Below are 22,806 nucleotides of genomic sequence, written 5' to 3' on the forward strand. Positions count from 1 at the left end.
ATATTTCGCGACTTTTTCTCTTATAGATAATTCCTTGTACCACTTATGAATATGACCTAATAACAGAGAGAGAGAGAGAGAGAGGGGGGAAGAGAGAGAGAAAGAAAGAGAAGCAGAGATATAAAGGGAAGTGAATAAGAAATATATAGTTTTATTATAAAGAGAAACGGGAAAAAATCCGAAATAAATGAAATGAAATAAATAAGAGGTTTGTGTTGAATGATTTTGCTGTTTGTCATGGGACAATGTGAGGTTTTTGTAATGGAACCGGAAATAAACAGTCCGCCGTAGTTTTGACAACCGGAAGTTAGCTTGTACTAGTAACATGGCTTCAGCTGTGGTGGACACGTCTGATCTAGCCTCCCGAGGAAGGATTTTAGCTAATTCAGGTAGGAATTCTGACGCTTTCACCTGTAAAAAAACGATCTTCTTTTATATCCAGTCTTACATGTATGTTTAATGGATCATCTGTGTGTTTAGTTTTGTTGTAAATGTCTTTGGTAACATGAATCGTTGTCCGTTCTTCTTTCTCTCTTTCTTAGGCCAGAAACCAGTTGCAGCGAATTAAACTTGGAATATAAATGTAATCACGCCACTTTCTTTCAACACCTGATCACTTCGATTCAACCACAGACACACACACACACACACACACACATCAATTTCCAAATATATTCCAGCCCCGAATATCTAATTTATTGATGTCACTTCCTTTTAATACTCAAATTACCTTTATGTTATTAATTATTATAATATTGTGAAGTATATTTGCCACTTAAATGCGGCTAAACCCTAACGGTGAATGTTACTGTTAGCCCCAGGAGAACATCTCCTCCAGCTGGCTATTGACACACATCTGTGTCCTGTATTATAATATTTACGCCTCTAAATTCCTGTGGGAATGGCATGAGCGCCGCTACAACCTTTGATTCTTTCTCCCCTCTGAAATCTAATTTAATTTTGAGGCTTCGTGATTAACCAAGAATTAATCGTTTAACGAATATTAAAATTAGAACTGGAAACAGTAAATTAAATCATTCAATTTCGACACCTCTTTAATAATTCTGTGACCTTTTTGTCTACGTAATAAGGCATTATTTCTCGGTTTCGTATTTTATTTAATAGCATTGATGTTGAATTAACATTTTATTTCTGCGGGATCGATAAAAATCCATAATCGCTTCAGTTAATTCTGTTTCATATTATACACCATCCTTACAACTACTATTTCCTTTCTTTATTTCTCTCGCCGAGCTTAATAATCTCATTGATAAGAACCGTTTGTTTCAAACACACACTAACATGTACATATGTATAAATATATATACACTGTATTCAATATATCACCTTATTTCTTAACAGATACGGTTGTTTGGTGTCTTAGTTTGCTCAACTTTGTACTAAACTGACACCAACTCTTATAACTTCGTTGTATGACACATGTTGCGTAATGTTTATAGTTGAGTTAGCAAAGTTACTCCTCTCAGAATTCGTGTTTAGATTTTCTTTTTAATTTCTTGCAGTTACAAATAGTAATTTTTATTTGTTGTACATCTCTGTAGTTACGTAGTCTAATTATATACATTTTATAATTAAAATTCCATGTATGTGTGAGCGACACCAACATCGCAGTATAAAGTTTCTCTGCTAAATCTAACGTTTCATTCATATTTAACAAACATTATCGCTTGATATGAATGGACCCACACATTATATTCACATGTGAGGATATCCAAGATATACACAGGTATAAACACACGGTATTTACGTACATGCGTACTCGAAGTATTCGAATTATGGATTAGTTAACAAAAGAGTCTTTAGCTGATCGTCTATATCCTGCTAGAATTAGCATCGAAATCTCCCTTACATTACACTGGACCGTCTTAAATTAGGATGGGACACACTGTAAATAAAAACAAATTTAATTATAGGCGAAGTTTCGGATCTGCACCGTTGGTACATATGTCCCTGACAGCAAACATTCGAACGATACACATGTTTCCACAATGTGGTCATGGCTGGAATGCCTTTGATTATTATAGGCCTGGTCGATCGAGGCTTGGGCTAAACAGTAATTATTATATAATAATTTATATACGCAATCGCTGGCTATAGCTTTGTATATATGTTGTGCCTCTGTACATATGTGCGTTTGATAGTACTTATAAATAAACCACGTAAATTATGAGTGATCTGGAGACTCAACTCACTATAATGTTTGTTAGTTGAATCATAAATAGCTTTTAATGATGTTTATAGCAATTATTTACCACAGAATACGTACGATACCCCCACTAAACAAACATAATCATTATATGATATAATAATACTGGTTACAGAACTAGAATTCCACCGAAACGCAAAAGAGAATAATTACGAATGTCCTGAATAAATATTTTATCTTTCATAATGTGGAACACAATGTGATTAATTCATAACTTAGAAAAAACAAACAACTTTACATGCGTAACATTTGTGTAGTTTGAGTAGGGATGAATGACCTGGAAGATAAGGAGCTATTATCAGGCCAAGAATAATAGGTTCAAATCCGCCACAGGTATTCAGTTATGCTTTTTTGGACAAGATGTTTGATAAGTAAATGAAGTCGCGTGGCCTAGTGGATAACGTGTTGCAACTCAAGATCGCAAGGTGGCGGTTTCGATTCCATGACCAGGCGGTGCTTGGTGATCTTAAGCAAAACAGGTCATTTCACACTGCTCTGGTCCACCCCGGCGGTAAATGAATAACTTCTGCGACAGACTGGCGTCCCGTTTCGGTGGGGGGGGGGAGGGGTGATCTCGGTCACTTGTACACCATGCAAACTGGTTAACTGGCTCTACGAAGTCTGGGACTTGATTCACTCATGTCCATGAGATGATGATGATGATGAACTAATACCAGGTCATTTAACTCAAGGGGCCAGAGGAGCTGGCATCAACCACAATCGGATGGTGCTTTTTACGTGCCACTGGCATGGAAGCCAGTCAAGACGGCACTGACATGGGCCACGTTCGGATGGTGCTTTTTACGTGCTGCCGGCACAGGGCTCACAACTACAATCTCCATTTGATTTGATTTTTATATCGGGGATGTTGATGTACTTGACTCAATAGGTCTCCTCAAGCACAGCATGTCGTCCTACGACCCAAGGTACTTTTGGGCTGGTTATGCGACACTGGTGTAAGTTACAGCTGTGGACTCACTTTATTTGCCGGGCCAATTGAATGTGATGCATCCATTTCCAAGTAAGTTTCTATGTATACACATGTATATAAGACACCCATACTGGTGATATGGCAAGGGCACCCAGTACACTTTGTGAGGTGGTTGGCATGAGGAAGGGCATTCAGCTGCAGGAACCATGCCACAGCAGACTGAAACCTGGTACAGCTCTCCAGCTTAGCAGTCCCAATCATACTGTCCAACCCATGCCAGCATGGAAAATGGATGTTAAATGATGAGGCTGATGAATAATGCAGTATTCTTTGTTCTAACGAGTTGGGTATAAAGATTACATTTTGTTACTAATACTACTTTTGTCGCTAATAATTAATTTTTAATAAGCCTGATGGGTCTTTGCAACATCAATGTCTGGAAAGATGCCAATGTTCAATATATCATAGCAGTGAGGTTTGACTGGCATGCAGTGAACGGGTGTCCTCCCCTGATGATTTCCAGTAGAATGAAATCATGTGATATGAGAATTCCGGGAATGAAATCATGTGACATGGGAAACCCGTGCCAGATAGTTGTTATCTGCTAGGGGCCTATGTGAGTGGGATGAAGACAGAGAAACAGGCATGTGGGATAGGGACAAGGGATCGTGTGATGTGAGCAACTAATGATTAAGAGTTGAGGAATATAGGGGAAGGATGTGATGCAGGGAAGGGGGCATGGAAACGGTGAACATCAGTTTGGAGGAAGGCTAAGGAAGTATATGTGTGTGTGTGTATATATTTTTTTATTTGTTTCACTGAATTGACTGCGGCCATGCTGGAGCACTGCCTTTAGTCGAACAAATCAACCCCAGAACTTATTCTTTGTAAGCCCAGTGCTTATTCTATCGGTCTCTTTGCTGAGCCGCTAAGTTACGGGGATGTAAACATACCAGCATTGGTTGTCAGGCGATGTTGGGGGTGGGGACAAACACAGACACACAACACACACATATATACATACATATATACATATATATGATGGGCTTCTTTCAGTTTCCGTCTATCAAATCCACTCACAAGGCTTTGGTCAGCCTGAGGCTATAGTAGAAGACACTTGCCCAAGGTGCCATGCAGTGGGACTGAACCCGGAACCATGTGGTTGGTAAGCAAGCTACTTACCACACAGCCACTCCTGCGCCTATATATAATATATATATATATATATATATATATATATATATATATATGTAGATAGATACATGGATATATATATATATATATATATATATATATATATATATATTTGTATTGTGATCATCATCATCATCAGTTACCGTTTGTGCTTCATGTGTGGATGGGTTGGACAGTTTGACAAGGATCAAATGAGTCCAAGGACTGCATTGTGTTCCAATGTCTGCTTTCGCATGGTTTCTACAGCTGGATGTCCTTCTTAACACCAACCACTTTACAGAGTGTACTGGGTGCTTTTTTTTTCATGCCACCAGCACCATTGAGGACACCATGTAGCTCAAAAGTCAAAAAAGCCCTAGGAGGAGTGTGTGACATCCAGGGCTGTGGAGTCAAAGTCAGAAACAATTAGCGGGTAGCTGGAGTCGGAGTCAGTAAAGTAGACCACTATCACTTAATTACATAGGGGAGTCGGAGTTAAGCATTTTTGTTTTGACTCCACAGCCCTGGTTGCATCTATATGTTAGCATAGAAAACAGACGTTAAATGATGATGATGATGTATAGAAGCTATTGTGTGTAATCTAGTTTATTGCCATGTAAACAAAAATGTATGCCAAAGTAGTAACTCTAAAATATTGTAGATATATGCACAGGGAGGAAATTCCATGTTTTGTTTGTTTAAAAGAGTTTTTCAGATTTCAAAATCCTTCCTACAGAAGTTAATTTTTGTGCAGTTAACAGAAAAACGTTGTTGATGTTTTGACTGCAGCTGTCACCCACAGTACCTTCGCCATTCTGTTATTGTACAGTTTTGAATTTAGACTGGAGGCTGAAAAGGAAACGTAAGATGAAGTTGCTGAGATAAAGATAGGATAAACAATTGATGCAGATGAAGCAGTGGTTGTGGTTGTGGTCGTGGGTTCAGTTCCACTGCGTGGAACCTTGCGTGAGGATCTTCTACTAGAGCTCCAGGTCAACTAAAGTTTTGTGAGTGGATTTGGTAGATAGAAACTGTAAGAAGCCTGTTATATATATATATATATATCTGTTTGCATCAGCAAACAGGAAAAAATATTTCAAAACATGAATATATATATATATGTATATATATATATATATATATATATATATATATATATATATATATATATATATATATATATATATATATATATATATATGTATATATTTATTAATATTTAGCAACACAATGACTCAAATATATACGAGGGTAAGTCAAAAAGTAATGCCATTTTGTTTAGGACAGGTATAATTACCAACACAGGAACATGTATCATACATCAAAATGAAGCTGGTCCTCTGTCGATCACATCCCTACTTCTCAACATAGTCACCGTTTCTCTCAATAGCAATGTTCTACCTTCAAATGAGAGCATGTGTCCCAACCCCAACCCTAGAATGACTAGACCAGGGTTGGCCAATCTGAGGCCTGCAGACTTTTATCTTGCAGCCTGCTTGATACTTTCTTGAAATGTGTTTATTTAAACAAACATTTAAAAAATTTTATCAAAAATTAAAGATTGTAATGAAAAGCAAAAGAGAAAGATAGTACTGTTTTTGCAACGATAATATTTCATGTTGAATCAATGATCATTCCTTCATTATTGTAATAATAGCATGAGAAAGCAAAATGCTTGCAATTCTGTCAGCAGTGATTATTTGACTATTATTTGCATAAAGTATACAAGCAGTCCTCAAAAGAATTTCTGTGATTAAAGTGGCCTGCAATATAATTCATGTTGGCTAGGCCTGGTCTAGATGGTCCTCGTTATTCTGATAAATGCACAGCATTGCATAAACCAGTTTGGTTAAATACAACCATAATATTTTTCTTGGGTTATTTTATTTCATGTGGCATTTAATGTTAGAGCTGGTAAGTTATGACTTTTAACTAGTAGTAATAAAACAAATATAAACGTACTATGAGAAGAAATAAAAAGGAAATGTTAGTGTTTATAGATTGCTATAGTCTGAAGTCAATAAATTGATTTTAACAATGACAAAAAGACAAAAACCAAATATGTTAATTAAGAAAAAATTTTTGTGGTTATGTGGTTAAGAAGCTTGCATTCCAACCATGTGGTTTCAGGTTCAGGCAAGGGAGGCTAGAGGTGACCAAGTCTATCTAGAGGAGTGGTATGCCGTGGCACACTGGTGTGCCAGGAGACGATGCTAGTTGTGTCGCAGTGTAACCTGAATATAATTGTTTTCCCTATCACCATCATCATCATCGTTTAATGTCCGCTTTCCATGCTAGCATGGGTTGGACGGTTTGATTGAGGACTGGCGAGCCAGAAGGCTGCACCAGGCTCCAATCTGATCTGGCAAGGTTTCTACAGCTGGATGCGCTTCCTAACACCAACCACTCCAAGAGTATAGTAGATGCTTTTTATGTGCCACCAGCATGGGAGCTAGTCAGGTGGCACTGGCATTGACCACATTTGAATGGTGCTTTTTATGTGCCACTTGCACAGGAGCCTGTCAGGGGGCACTGGCATTGACCATGTTTGGATGGTGCTTTTCACATGTCACCCAGCACGGGAGCCATATACTTTGAGTTATATTTTTAGCTCAGGTGTACCACTTCATTTTGAAAAGAATATAAGTATACCATAAGTGAAAAAGAAAAATGGTTGTGGAGCACAGATCTAGAGGTCCACTGCCTGAAACAAATAAGAAAAGAAATAAAAATCTCACGCTGTATTGTCAAAGCTAATAAAGAATTATATTGTCTGTACAGCTGTCAGTCTAAGATCAACATCTATTTAGATTTGTCTCTTAACTGTTAAACATAGATTCCATTGACCTGTTGAGAATACCACAATCTGGGTTACTGGGTCCAAAGCAGTTACCATTTTTAGTTTGATATTCCTTTATTTGTTTCAGTCATTTGACTGTGGCCATGCTGCAGCACCATCTTTAGTTAAACAAACTGATCCCAGGACTTATTCTTTGTAGGCCTAGTACTTATTCTATCAGTCTCTTAGGCCGAACTGGTAAGTTACGGGGACATAAACACACCAGCGTCGGTTGCTAAGCGATTATGGGGGAACAAACACAGACACACACACACACACACACACACACACACACATACATATATATATATATATATATATATATATATATATATGTATATATACATATATACGATGGGCTTCTTTCAGTTTCCATCTACCAAATCCACTCACAAGGCTTTGGTCGGCCTGAGGCTACGTATCCCTTTGTGAAGGTTGAACTATATAAAACATTAGAGAAAGAAACCTGGCTGTTTCTTGCATCATCATCGTTTAACGTCTGTCTTCCATGCTAGCATGAGTGGGACGGTACCACAAGAGATGGCCTGGCCGAAGCCTGCACCAGACTTCTGTGACTGTTTTGGCAGGATTTTTACAGCTGGACTTCATGCTTTTTACGTGGCACAAGCACAGGCAAGGTTTTTACAGCTGGATGCCCTTCTGAACACCAACCACTTTACAGTGTGGACTGGGTGCTTTTAAGTGGCACCTGCACTGACAGGGTCACCAAGTACTTGCAAAACAAAAAAATATATATATATATACCAATACATCTAAAACAAAACTTTCAGGGACACTTAAAATACTATTATGGGGCCCCTAATTTACTATTTTGTTGTGTGGACCCCAAAACTCTTAGATAGACCTTCAGGGGTCATATAGACCCCAGTTGAGAATCACTGTCTTAAAGGAACTCCTCTCTAAGGCAGTGGCTCTCATGTGGTCCCACCAAAAACATGCTGCCCACTAATCATCTTCCTTCTATAAATATAATAAATTTTCCTTTAATTGACTTGTGTTTTACTTTTTTGGCGCAGCTCCTTGAAAAAAAATTCAGGTTTTGGATCTGACCCAGATATTAAAAATGACTAAGGGTTTATCTTACACACCAGTGACTCTTTGTTTTGCCTTATCTACTCAAGTAAACCAGGATGTAGATCTAACAACCTTTAACAATGACAAAGCAATCATTAAACAGAGGCTAGTCATTGATATTTGCATAAAACTGCCTGCTATAGTATAAAAGATTGTCTGACATATAAGATAACCAAACATCCATGCACCGGAGACGGATCTGCGTAATTTTTTTGCAGCTGTTTTCCTTAATTTCCTGAATTTTTTATTGGATTTCTTGAATCAATGTTTGAGCAACATAAAATATATCAACTAAATTTAAGAAGTCAATCATTAATAAATCATTAACCTCCAATAGATTATCATAATTAATAATTCTTGCTTATTTCTTTATTGCCCACAAGGAGCTACATGCAGAGGGGACAAACAAGGACAGACAAAGGGATTAAGTCGATTACATCGACCCCAGTGCGTAACTGGTACTTAATTCATCCACCCCGAAAGGATGAAAGGCAAAGTCAACCTCGGCGGAATTTGAACTCAGAATGTAGCAGCTGATGAAATACCGCTAAGCATTTGGCCTGGCATGCTAACGATTCTGCCAGCTCACCACATTATTATAACTAATAGTATTGGACAGGATTTATCGTTCTTTCTATTATAGGCACAGGCCTGTCCCTTCAGCCATAACCTGCTCAAATTGGTGGAAAAAATAAGACGTCAAGAGATAAAGATCAGTTGTTAAAGATGCCTAGAACAACTTGCACTTCCTTGACCCCCACCAACTCTCCCCTGCGATAAACCCCCCCCTCCTGTTCTTCTATACCACTCTTGGTTTGAACAGCCACCTCAGGTACCAACACCCTTTGCATCCATCAGGATGAAGAGGCTCAGAACTCTCTACAGATCTACTACTCAGGTACAAGTTAACCTTGACACTAGGCACAAGGCCTGAAATTTGTTGGAGAGGGGACAAAGTCTATTACATCAACCCCAGTACTAGACTGGTACTTAATTTTTCGACCCCAAAAGTCAGTTCAGAATGTAAAGACTGGAAAAATGCCACTAAGCATTTTGTAGAGTTTGCTAACATTTTGTCCAGCTCGTGGCCTCGTATTTAGGCCTTATGATGTTGATCTGTATGTCTGTATTTGAGAGAAAGTGTGTGAGTATGTGTGTGAGACTCTTAGATCAGTTCTTATGCAAAACAATATTGTAATTTAGCATTTCCAAGGCCGTGGCCTTTTAGTTTGCCCTATATTCTTTCCTTTCCTCTTTTATTTTCAAACATTTTCAGACTCTAACCAGCAGTGAGAGAGAGAGAGAATTCCATGAGATCTTGTTTCAGTTCTTAACAAGATCCATTCCTTGTCTGCATTCTGCAGAAAATAAAACAGAATTTAATTTACAAGTTCCTGCATTGCTCATACTGTTTGCTTGTGTGTTTAGGGGTGGGCTGTGTCTGAAGAAAGATACTCTTTACTTTTTTACTTGTTTCAGTCATTTGACTGTGGCCATGCTGGAGCACCGCCTTTAGTCGAGCAAATAGACACCAGGACTTATTCTTTGTAAGCCTAGTACTTATTCTATCGGTCCCTGTTGCCGAACCGCTAAGTTACAGGGACATAAACACACCAGCATCGGTTGTCAAGCGATGTTGGGGGACAAACACAGACACACAAACATACACATACATATATATATATATATATATATATATATATATATACATATATATACGACGGGCTTCTTTCAGTTTCTGTCTACCAAATCCACTCACAAGGCTTTGGTCGGTCCGAGGCTATAGTAGAATACACTTGCCCAAGGTGCCACGCAGTGGGACTGAACCCGGAACCATGTGGTTGGGAAGCAAGCTTCTTAGTACACAGCCATGCCTATAGAAATGATGCCAGAGCAGACGCTAGGGCACAAAGCAGTCCTTGGACTCATCAGATCCTTGTCAAACAGCCAAACCCTTGCCAACCTGGAACATGGATGTTAATTGATGATGACAACGATGATGGTGAGGGTGCCTGCTGCAGAGAAATTTGAAGGGTGTGTAGTAAGACCCCTGGGTATTACAAATGTAAAGCTTTGGGTGGCAGGGTGAATGATGGAGGCAGGGTGTAATGACATTAACAGGAGCTGGGGGTGGGGACCATGGTTAGTGGTGTATGTTTAGAAGTTGGCATTTAGCCCCAGGTCAGTCGTGGTTGAGCAGACCTGTGATGATCAAAGGCATTCCAACCATGGCCATGTGTCTGTCTCTCTTTCAAGCATTGCATATCTAGGACTACATAAACCAATGCGTCCTTCCTTTTCAAGATGGTTGGATGTAATTTTGAGTGAAAATTGGCTGCTACTTCTGTCAGGTCAAGCAACCATGTAGGGCATGTTTATGGGTGGTGATAGTGGTGGGGGGGAAGGGATGGTTTCTGTGAAAGGCCTGTTTGTGACAGTTTAGGATTGTTACACACGCACACACATTCTTATTCACACATCCTCACTCACACATTCTCACACACGTGCTCTCTCACACACACTCACATGCACATTCTCACACGCACATGCTAACAGACACACACACACACTCATACATGCACATTCTCAACTGCACACTATCATTCACATATATACACACACACATATACACACACATTCACAGACACCCACATTCACACACACACTCACACATGTACATTCTCACGTGCACTCAATCACTCACTCACACACACACACATTTCAGCTGTATGTGCTCTATTCTACCCCCACCCCCACCCCGCCAGTCACTCTCATCCCAGCCTCAACATTATCTTCCAGTCGTAATGGTTTCCTACTAATTTATTCCTGTCACATCCTTATACAAACTACCTCACTAATTGCTTCTGCCGCCGCCGCATGCAGGAGACGAAGGAAGTTCGTTTTTAGTTTCTTTTCTTTCTTTTATCACCCGTCTTTTCTTTTCTCTATCTTCTCTCCTCCCCTGAGTGTGTGTGTGTGTTCAAAAGTTTGCCTTATTTCTGTTTGTTTCCACCCCGTTACTACCCTCCCATTTTTCACCTTTCTCTCTGATTAAAATATAATTTTGTGGAGACGCAATGGCCCAGTGGTTAGGGCAGTGGACTCGTGGTCATAGGATCGCGGTTTCGATTCCCAGACCGGGCGTTGTGAGTGTTTATTGAGTGAAAAGACCTAAAGCTCCACGAGGCTCCAGCAGGGGATGGTGGCGAACCCTGCTGTACTCTTTCACCATAACTTTCTCTCACTCTTTCTTCCTGTTTCTGTTGTGCCTGTATTTCAAAGGGCCAGCCTTGTCACACTGTGTCACGCTGAATATCCCCGAGAACTACGTTAAGGGTACACGTGTCTGTGGAGTGCTCGGCCACTTGCACGTTAATTTCACGAGCAGGCTGTTCCGTTGATCGGATCAACTGGAATCACTCGACGATGTAAATGAAAGACCTCGCTCGAATGTTTTGTTCACATACCACCGGCACAAGTGCCAGTAAGGCGACGCTGGTAATGATCATGCTCAAATGGTGCTTTTTACAGTATATATATATATATATATATATATATATATATATATATATATATATATATATATATATATATATGCTCCGACTCCTACTTCTTTGTATGTCTCTTCACCTTTCTTCATACTTCTCTCCACTCCCACTTCTCTTCACCCCTACTCTTTCTCTCCTCTCTCTTACTCTCTCTCACTCTCTTCTCTCGTACTCCCCCCTCTCTCACTCTTACTCTCTACGCTCTTACTCTCCTACTCTCTACACTCTTACTCTCTTACTCTTACTCTCTCACTCTCTTCCCCTCTCTCTCACTCTCTTTCTCTTCCTTTCTTCTTCCCCCCCATACCCCTCTTCCCTCTCTCTCACTCTCTTTCTCTTCCTCTCTTTCTCTTCCTCTCTTTCTCCCCCCATACCCACCTTCCCCTCTTTCTCCCCCCATACCCACCTTCCCCCTCTCTCAATCCCCCTTCCCTCTCTTATACCCACCCTCTCTCCTCTCTTCCTCTCCCCTCCCATACCCATCTTCCCCCTCTCTTACATCCACCTTCCCCTTCTCCCTCCTCGTCAACACCCCCTCATAAGCTCATCCCACCACACCCCAATTCACTCCTACTCTACCTTCCCACTCCACCCCATCCAATTCCTTACACCCACCACCCACCCCTACCCACATACCCCACCCTACCCACATACCCCTACCTCAACCCCACACTCCACCCATGCCTTCCCCACCTCCCAACACCCTCACATCACACCACACCAATACCCTCGCATCACACCATGCACACCACACCAATACCCTCGCATCACACCACGCACACACTACAACTGACCAACTACTTTCTCCCTTTCCCCATTTTCACACTACATACGTCAAGATCACCAGTAGTCTACCTCCCACACACAGCCCCTCGTTCCCGATCACCGTTTGTTATCTCCCCCTTTCTTAGCTCTCCTGAAATAAGAATTTCTAACTTCCGGTCAGTCATTGTTATGATCGGCCATTATTATGATTGACCGTTGACTGAACACTATTCAATTTTTTCTCCGTGTTTTTCTCCTTGTCTCCGTATTCTTTCTGTTGAAGAGCGTAGCTCGAAACGTCAAAGACTTTCCGTATTCCCGAGCGTCATACTAATATATACTTTTGTTATTTACACCACCTGTCCTCGTCTGTTGTTATTTTTTGTATATTCTCCCATATATATATATATATATATATATATATATATATATATATATATATATATAGGCGCAGCATGGCTGTATGGTAAGAAGCTTGCTTACCAACCACATGGTTCTGGGTTCAGTTCCACTGCATGGAACCTTGGGCAAGTGTCTTCTGCTATATCCTCAGGCCGACGCAGATGGAAACTGAAAAAAGCCCGTAATATATACATATATATATGTATAGTGTTTGTCTTTGCCCCCCCCCCCCCCCGCCATGGCTTGACAATCGATGTTGGTGTGTTTATGTCCCCGGAACTTACCTGTTCGGCAAAAGAGACCGATAGAATAAGTCCTGGAGTCAAATTGTTCGACGAAAAGCGGTGCTCCACCGTGGCCGCAGTCAAATGACTGGAACAAGTAAATGAATATATGTCTGTGTGTACATGTGTATGTGTGTGTGTGTGTTGCAGTCTCCTTGCCTTGGCATCTCGTGGTTGTAAACGAGTGCCATTGTCATGCTAGCGGTGTATTTGTAATTGCAGAGCACTTTAATATTTTGCTGAGATTGATAATCTCGTATTAACACACACACACACACACACACACACACACGTTTGATTAACGAGAAAGGCGGAAGATGGAAGATACGAGAATCTTTATTGATCACTACAATTGTTTTGACCCATCGAGCATCGAATATCCACCGAACACCTAAACTAGTGAACGTGATTTACTGGCGAACTACCAGGTGTATAACCACACGATTTAATAACTAATATATACATATATATATATATGTATATTGACCGTTTATATGATAAATATTTATGTAGACTTTCGAAATAGTTGTCCGAAAGTCCACCCGTATTTATTTTCAGGTTTGTTTTCCCGAAACCTTGTCAAATTCCGTTGAATTACTGGAAAGTATTGGTCGAAAACAAACGTCTTCGAAATAATTGCATAAAATTAGACAAGGGACGTAACTCTATTTAATCAGAAATAGTTACCTGCCTTGATAATTATTTTAAAGTTGATTTATATTAATTAAATTTTTTTTTTTTTTAAATTCAAATCTCGTTCAGCAGTTCCCAGAATGACAAATACAAATATCCCTCCCCCCCCCACCATGCGCGCATATATTAATGAAATGTTTTGCCTTCTGCTCGCTTTATTAACGAGATGATAAGAGTTTGCTCACCATTGTGTTGGGCAAGTTTTAAAAAAAATCTCAATTTCAATTTCGGCTGATGTACCCCCCAGCCTTCATCAGATGTCTTGGGGACATTTCGAACATGGGTTCTCATTCCTAAGGTATTTTTCAATGTTATTATTATTATTCAGGTCACTGCCTGGTCACATGCCTACAGGCATATGGCGTAGTGGTTAAGAGCACGGGCTAGCAACCCCAAGTTCTGAGTTCAATTCCAGGCAGTGACCTGAATGATAATGATGATAATAATAATAATAATAATAATAACAGCAATATCGAAAAATACCTTAGGAATGAGAACCCAGGTTCGAAATTTCTCCAAGACACCTGATGAAGGCTAGAGGGTATATATCAGCCGAAAGGTTGTGTTAACAACAAACAAGATGAGGACAAATATCCGTCAAATGTAAATAATGTAAATAATGCACGATGTAATTTGTAGTAATTTTAATTGTTTTTCTTTTTCCTCTAATTTCAGAACATAATCATTTGTCCAATAGCTTTGTTAACGAGGCAGTTGTATCAAATTCCAATGCTAACCACATGTCCAGTGACAGCTCTAATAGCATGTCAAAGTCGAAGCATTCCACTAACATTTCATCAAGTACCAAAAACCAGTCCACAGAAACCAACAGTAGTAGATCTTTTATAATTCTTGGCGTCCTCTTCTTCACATCCATTCTAGTTATGGTATTTATATATCTACGATTTCCAAATATGGATTTGTAAGTATTTGCCTGTCTTCTATGCATTGTTTCTTACGTTTTATGTAAAAGTGTCCATGTCGGCGTCATGTAAAAGCATCCAGTACATTCTGGAAAGTGGTTGGCATTAAGAAAGGCATCCAACTGTAGAAACCTTGTCGAAAGGGACCACTGGGGCCTGGTGCAACCCACCAGCCTACCAGCTCCTCTCAAAATGTTTTACCCATGCCAACATGGAAAATGGACATTAAGTGATGATGGTGATGATGTACTCCCATATCCCCTTCTCCGCCACTCCTGCACCTTGCACATCATCCCCACCCCATCTTCTGGTCTCTGCTCCTTCCTAAACACTGCTATCTCTCTCACCTCACCCCACATTCACTTGTGCCCTGTCTTTAGCCATCTGTTACTCTCCATTCAAGCCATGTGCAATGATGCAGCAAGTAAAGTGGGTACCTTTTATGAAACCACCCATGCCCTCCTCCTCACCCAGTCCTTCGACTGTATTCATTCTTATGCTCACCACTGGCATGGGTTGGACGGTTTGACTGAGGGCTGGCAAGCCAGAAGGCTGCACTAGGCTCCAATTTGATCTGGCAAAGTTTCTACAGCTGGACGCCCATCCTAACACCAACCATGCTTAAATAACGATCTTTACTTCATTTATTTATTTATGTAATTATTTATTTATTTATTTTTCAGAGAAGAAAAGCAATATATTAAAGTTCCACAGGATATAGCTGATGCCAAAAACCTAGGCCGTATTTTATCTCGCTACAAGGATAAATATTTTTACCAAGTTCTAGCTGGATATTTCATTGTCTATATTTTGTATCCTTTTGCAGTGGTTTTTTGCTTTCCTTATTATCTCAGTGCAGTTTTGTAACTCATAGAATTCTTTAATGCTTTGGTGGTTCAGTTTTTATTTCTTGATCCATTTTTAAACGTTTGATATGGAACTCCTCGAAAATGTGGTTCCTTTGAAGGACCTACGGAGTAACGTTACTTGACAGGGTGTGTAGGTCGGAGATCAGGGAGTCTCCCCGGGTTGAGCTGCTACTTCCTGGAGATCACAGTTCTAGCATTAGGAGCATGTGGTTAAAATGTCATAAGAAAGAATCAGAAGACAAATTCTTCAAGCTGAACCAACAGGCAAGAGATCCAAAGACGGACCAAGAATGAGATTCTTGGATAATATTCTTAACACTTTAAACGCACACCTGAGTTTAGCCATTAAGCCTCACCAGCATCTTGTTCAGTTGCTTTTTCTTATTACTTATTTTACTTTATTCATCATCATCATCATCATCGTTTAACGTCCGCTTTCCATGCTAGCATGGGTTGGACGATTTGACTGAGGACTGGTGAAACCGGATGGCAACACCAGGCTCCAGTCTGATTTGGCAGAGTTTCTACAGCTGGATGCCCTTCCTAACGCCAACCACTCAGAGAGTGTAGTGGGTGCTTTTACGTGTCACCCGCACGAAAACGGCCACGCTCGAAATGGTGTCTTTTATGTGCCACCCGCACAAGCCAGTCCAGGGGCACTGGCAACGATCTCGCTCGAAAATCCTACAGGAGCCAGTCAGGCGGTACTGGCAACGGCCACGCTCAAAATGGTGCATCTCATGTGCCACCCGCACAAGAACCAGTCCAGGGGCACTGGCAACGATCTTACTTGGCTTGCCGGGTCTTCTCACGCACAGCCCATTTCCAAAGGTCTCGGTCCGTAGTCATCGCCTCGGTGAGGCCCAATGTACGAAGGTCTTGCCTCACCACCTCAGCCCAGGTCTTCCTGGGCCTACCTCTTCCACGGGTTCCCTCAACTGTTAGGGTGTGGCACTTTTTCACGCAGCTATCCTCCTCCATTCTCACCACATGTCCATACCAGCGCAATCGTCTCTCTTGCACGCCACAACTGATGCTTCTAATGTTCAGCTTTTCTCTCAAGATACTTACACTCTGACGGGTATTCACATTGACATTACACATCCAACGGAGCATACTGGCTTCATTCCTTGCGAGCTTACGTATGTCCTCAGCAGTTACAGCCCATGTTTCACTGCCATGTAGCATGGTTGTTCGTACGCATGCGTCATACAGTCTGCCTTTTACTCTGAGTGAGAGTCCCTTTGTCGCCAGCAGGGGTAAGAGCTCTCTAAACTTTGCCCAGGCTATTCTTATTCTAGCAGCTACACTTTCAGCGCACCCACCCCCACTACTAACTTGGTCGCCCAGATAGCGGAAGCTATCGACTACCTCTAGTTTTTCACCCTGGAATGAGATAGAAGTTGTTTCCTGTTTGTTTGCAGTCTTTATTGCACCTGAACATCTGCCACAAACAAAAACTAACTTGCTAGTTAACCTGCCTTTGATGTTGCTGCACCTCTTATGTGTCCATAGCTTGCACCGGGTACATCTTATAGAGTTACTACCTACTCCTTTTCTACATACTGAGCAGGGCCATCTACCTGAAGGGGTTTGTGTTTTATCTACCTTCCTACTTATTAGGATTTTGGTTTTAGCTAGGTTGACTCTAAGGCCCTTCAATTCTAGACCTTGCTTCCACACCTGAAACTTCTCCTCTAGTTCTGATAGTGACTCCGCAATTAGGGCAAGGTCATCAGCATAGAGGAGCTGCCAGGGGCAACCTGTCTTGAACTCCTCTGTGATTGCCTGGAGGACTATGGTAAATAATAGGGGGCTGAGGACGGAACCTTGGTGGACCCCTACCTCTACCCGGAATTCATTGCTGTACTCATTTCCAACCCTCACCTTACTGGCCGCATCTCTGTACATGGCTCGCACAGCTCTCACTAGCCATTCTTCTATCCCAAGTTTCCTCATTGACCACCAGATAAGGGATCGGGGGACCCTGTCAAAGGCTTTCTCCATGTCAACGAAAGCCAGGTACAGAGGTTTATCCTTGGCTAGGTATTTCTCTTGCAACTGTCTCACTAGAAATAAGGCATCAGTAGTGCTTTTACCTGGCACGAACCCAAACTGCATCTCATCTAAATTGATTCGCTCCCTAATTAGTTGGGCTATGACCCTCTCTGTAACTTTCATAACCTGATCTAACAGCTTGATGCCTCTGTAATTATTTGTATCTAAAGCGTCCCCTTTACCTTTGTAGCAGTTGACTATGATGCTGCTACACCAGTCATAGGGTATGACTCCTTCGTGTATCACCTGGTTCGTAATACGGGTGACTAGGCTATAGCCAACACTGCCAGATATTTTGAGCATCTCTGCAGTGATTCCTGATGGGCCGGGGGCTTTCCCGGTCTTCATACTCTTAATTGCTTTATCTACCCTGGTACTATCAACTCGGATAGCTGGTCCCTTTATTGGGTCGACATAAGGCAGGCTCTCTTTCTCCCATTCATTCTCTTTATTAAGCAATCTATCGTAGTGGCATCTCCAGACCTCTTTCTTTGCATCCTCATTTAATGCAAGCGTACCATCATCCATGCGAACACATTTCTCTCCTACAACATCACTATTCTCTCTCCTACACTGTCTTGCAACCCGAAATACCTCGAGTCTTTGGTCCTCACGGCGCAGAACATTGGCAAATCTTTCCTTATCTGCTTCCCCTCTGGCTAAATAAACCTGTCGCCTAGCCTCCCTTCTGGCACATTGGTACAATTCCCTGCTACCACCGTTCTTCCAGTCCTTCCAAGCTTGTTTCTTTTGTCTAATAGCCCTGTCTACCTCCTTGTTCCACCACCACGTTACTCTGGGTTGGGAGGGGACCTTACACCACCCACAAATCTGGTCGGTGGCTTTCAACAGGTTGTCCCGCAGAAATCTCCAATTGTCTTCCACGTTGTATGATGCTATATCCCCTTCTATTTCGTTAAATGCTTCAAGTAACTTGTCTCTAAGTCTCTGTCCGTTTGCAGGGTCTTTAAGCTTCCACACCCTTCTTCTCCAAGCCTGTCTAATTCTGGGCACCCATTTTGCCTTGATCCCAAAGTCGCTAACTACTAATCTATGTTGTGGGGTACATTCTTCGCCAGGGTAGGTTTTGGCATTTATAAGCCGCCCTCTTTCCCTATTTCTGGCGAGGATGTAGTCGATTTGGCTAGAGTGTCTGCCGGAGCGGTAGGTGACTAGGTGACTGGCAGGTTTCCTGAAGTTGGTATTGCAGACCATAAGATTGGTTGCATCACAGAACTCCAGCAGTCTGGTTCCCTCCTCGTTGCGGGAACCGAAGCCATAGCCTCCATGTATGCCATGGAAGCCCCCAGCACGACGTCCGACATGACCGTTGAAGTCTCCAGCCACAAAGAGAAGGTCCCTGTCACTCGTCGACGAGGTAGTTTGCAAGAGGGTGTCATAGAATTGGTCTTTCAGACCATCTGGTAGCCCAGGTTGAGGTGCATAGGCTGAGATGACAGTAGCTAATCTATGATGAAGCACTAGTCTGATCTTAAGTACTCTGTCACTTACTCTAACGACCTCGATTACCTTATCCACCCATTTCTCCGCTAGAAGTATTCCTACGCCCCCGACCCCGTCAGTGTTCCCTGCCCAGAAAATCTTGTACCTGTGTTCTTTGCCTGTGAGGAACCTTGCAGAACCTCCTCTCCATCTTACTTCCTGGATGCAGCACATATCTACGCATCTCCGTTCAAGCATCTCAACAATTTCACCAGATCTACCTTTCAGCGTGCCGACGTTGAGAGTGCCAATCCTAACAGTATGGGTGTTGGGGGTGTGGGCCTGTAGCCTGGGAAGAGGAAAAGCAGTGTCGTGTACCTGAAAAGAAAACTTGCAATTGGAAGAATTCATAAGCAAAACATTACCTACAACCTGCAAACATTTCTCAACCTTAATGCGCTACCCAAAGGTAGGGGAGAGGATGGCCAAGGCCACTAGATGGGTTCCGGGAGACAGCCGAGGTTGACAGGATGACAAAGGGATGAACTTCCGGTGGAGGGGGCGGGATGACAGAGGAATGAACTTCCGGTGGAGGGGGTGGGATGACAGAGGAATGAACTTCCGGTGGAGGGGGTGGGATGACAGAGGAATGAACTTCCGGTGGAGGGGTGGGATGACAGAGGAATGAACTTCCGGTGGAGGGGGTGGGATGACAGAGGAATGAACTTCCGGTGGAGGGGTGGGATGACAGAGGAATGAACTTCCGGTGGAGGGGGTGGGATGACAGAGGAATGAACTTCCGGTGGAGGGGGCGGGATGACAGAGAAATGAACTTCCGGTGGAGGGGGTGGGATGGCAGAGGAATGAACTTCCGGTGGAGTGGGTGGGATGACAGAGGAATGAACTTCCGGTGGAGGGGGTGGGATGACAGAGGAATGAACTTCCGGTGGAGGGGGTGGGATGGCAGAGGAATGAACTTCCGGTGGAGGGGGTGGGATGACAGAGGAATGAACTTCCGGTGGAGGGGGTGGGATGACAGAGGAATGAACTTCCGGTGGAGGGTAGTTTCAGCTCAGAGCTGTGGCCGTGCTGGAGCACCACCGTTTAATAATGAAACGGGAATAGATGTTATAAATTTACAAAATATAGTTATTTTATATATAGGCTTAGGAGTGGCTGTGTGGTAAGTAACTTGCTTACCAACCACATGGTTCCGGGTTCAGTCCCACTGCGTGGCACCTTGGGCAAGTGTCTTCTACTATAGCCTCGGGCCGACCAAAGCCCTGTGAGTGGATTTAGTAGACGGAAACTGAAAGAAGCCCGTCGTATATATGTATATATATATGTGTATATGTTTGTGTGTCTGTGTTTGTCCCCCCAACATCGCTTGACAACCGATGCTGGTGTGTTTATGTCCCTGTAACTTAGCGGTTCTGCAAAAGAGACTGATAGAATAAGTACTAGACTTACAAAGAATACGTCCTGGGGTTGATTTGCTCGACTAAAGGCGGTGCTCCAGCATGGCCACAGTCAAATGACTGAAACAAGTAAAAAAGTAAAGAGTATTATCCTTCATTTCTAAAACATAAATCATGTATAATAACGACTGAGTTCATTAGAATATCAGTTTAAAAAATTTTTTTAAAGATTTATACTGTGTCCCAATAGTGCTACTCAATGCAAGTTGGGACAGTTACCCACGTACTGTCAATAGCACACAATGTAGTTAAAGTGTTAATCTTAGTTGGTCCCTCATGGGAATCCAGCTGGAAAGTCTAACAATGACTACTTATGAGAAGAACCCTATGGAGGAGATGCTTGAGGACTCTCCCACCATGGCTCTCGCTGGAATAGTGGGAAGAGAAGATGGGAGGATGGATGGGTATTGGAATTTTCTCTCTTGCCCTCAGCTTTCGTTTTTTTTTTTGTTTCTTTTGCAATTCTATCAATTTGTTTTTTTTTCCCTTAACTCTGTCAGTCTACAGTCATTTGCCATTCCAGGGTCCATCTTCCTCAGTATTCTTTCAGGATTCCTTTTCTCATTCCCATTGGCCTTATTTTTGGTTTGTTTGGTAAGTATGTCATTTTGTTTACGCAGACACACACAACACACTCTCTCTCCCCCCTCTCTCTCTCTGTAGCTAAGAAGCTTGCTTCCCAACCATGTGATCTTGGGTTCAGTTCCACTGCATGCCATCTTAGGCTGCTGTCTTCCTCTGTGGGGCCCAGGCCAACTAGAACGTCATTATTATTATTATTATTCCTCCTCTTCTTCTTCTTCTTATTCTTCTCCTCCTTCTTCTTCTCCTCCTCCTTCTTCTTCTCCTCTTCCTTCTTCTTCTTCTTCTTATTCTTCTTATTCTTCTTCTTCTTATTATTATTATTATTATTATTATTATTATTGTTGTTGTTGTGTTCTTTCCATTGTCAGTGTTCTGCAGTTGGTGCTTCGTTTTGTTATTTGATTGCTGATTTTGTTGGTCATCGTCTGGTGGAGAAGTACTGGCCAGCCAGGGTTGCCGACTGGCAAGCACAGGTAAGCAATCTTTAAGTTTAGCTTTGACTCAATGGGTGTCCTCAAGCACAGCATGTCATCCAATGAGTCAGAGGTACTTTTTAAATGAGCTGATTATGTGACACTGGTGTAGGCTATGGTTGCAATCTCACTTTACTTGCCAGGTCTTCTCAATCACAGCATATCTCCAGAGGTCTCAGTCTTTCATCATTGCCTCTGAGGCCCAACGTTCGAAGGTCATGTTTGACCACCTCATCCGATATCTTCCTAGGTCTCCTTCTACCCTGGACTCCTTCCAGTGTTAGAGAGTGACACTTCTTCACACAGCTCTCCTCATCCATCCGTAGTACATGACCATACCAGCCCAAATGTTTCTCTTGCATGCTACATCCGATGCTTTTTATGTCTAACATTTCTCTCAGGGTGCTTACACTCTGTCGTGTATGCATACTGACATAACACATCCAGCGGATCATGCTAGCTTCATTTCTTCCAAGCCTACGCATGTCTTCAGCAGTTATGGCTCATGTTTCACTGCCATGTAGCATGGCAGTTCGCACACATGCATCATGCAATCTACCTTTCATCTGAGTGAGAGGCCCCTTGTTACCACTAGGGGTAAAAGCTTTCTGAATTTTGCCCAGGCTATTCTTATTCTAGTGGCAATGCCCTCCGAACACCCATCCCCACTACAGACTCCAAACATCCACCCCCACTACAGACTTGGTCACTTAGGTAGCAGAAGCTATCATAAATGGATGTTAAAAGATGCTGATGATGATGATGATGATGATGGTCTTCCTATGACTTTTCATGACTTGTTTATATCTTCTCCCTTTTATGATAAGCTGTCATTTCCCTTACTTTGCTGTCCCTTTTTCCTCACCCTTTAGCTTTTGCTTACTGCTTACCTAATATTTCTTTGATGTGCTTTGCACTCCCCCAATCTAACATCCTGCATCTATGTTTAGTCACATCTCACTGACTCAACAAAAGATGTTGGTCTGCTGACATGAAGGATAGGCTGTCATCTATATCCTG

The 22,806-nt window shown here is 42.0% G+C and overlaps 1 protein-coding gene across 2 annotated transcripts in view; it reads left to right on the plus strand.

Moving 5' to 3' along the window:
- The first annotated feature begins 245 nt into the window (after nucleotides 1-245).
- LOC106880314 (transmembrane protein 41B) overlaps nucleotides 246-22,806 on the plus strand; it is a 35,090-nt gene continuing 12,529 nt past the window's right edge. Inside the window, exons 1-5 of one of the 2 annotated variants that reach the window (XM_014930191.3) lie at nucleotides 246-389; nucleotides 14,633-14,879; nucleotides 15,564-15,692; nucleotides 21,229-21,322; nucleotides 21,682-21,786. In XM_014930191.3, the coding sequence (XP_014785677.1) occupies nucleotides 326-389; nucleotides 14,633-14,879; nucleotides 15,564-15,692; nucleotides 21,229-21,322; nucleotides 21,682-21,786 (639 nt within the window). In that variant the 5' untranslated portion in view covers nucleotides 246-325. Of the gene's footprint in view, nucleotides 390-559; nucleotides 584-14,632; nucleotides 14,880-15,563; nucleotides 15,693-21,228; nucleotides 21,323-21,681; nucleotides 21,787-22,806 lie in introns of those variants that run through there. The other variant, XM_089354706.1, reaches the window with a different exon arrangement.

Source organism: Octopus bimaculoides, chromosome 7 (genome assembly GCF_046866305.1).
Source record: "Octopus bimaculoides isolate indiv1 chromosome 7, ASM4686630v1, whole genome shotgun sequence".
NCBI classification, from domain to species: domain Eukaryota; kingdom Metazoa; phylum Mollusca; class Cephalopoda; order Octopoda; family Octopodidae; genus Octopus; species Octopus bimaculoides.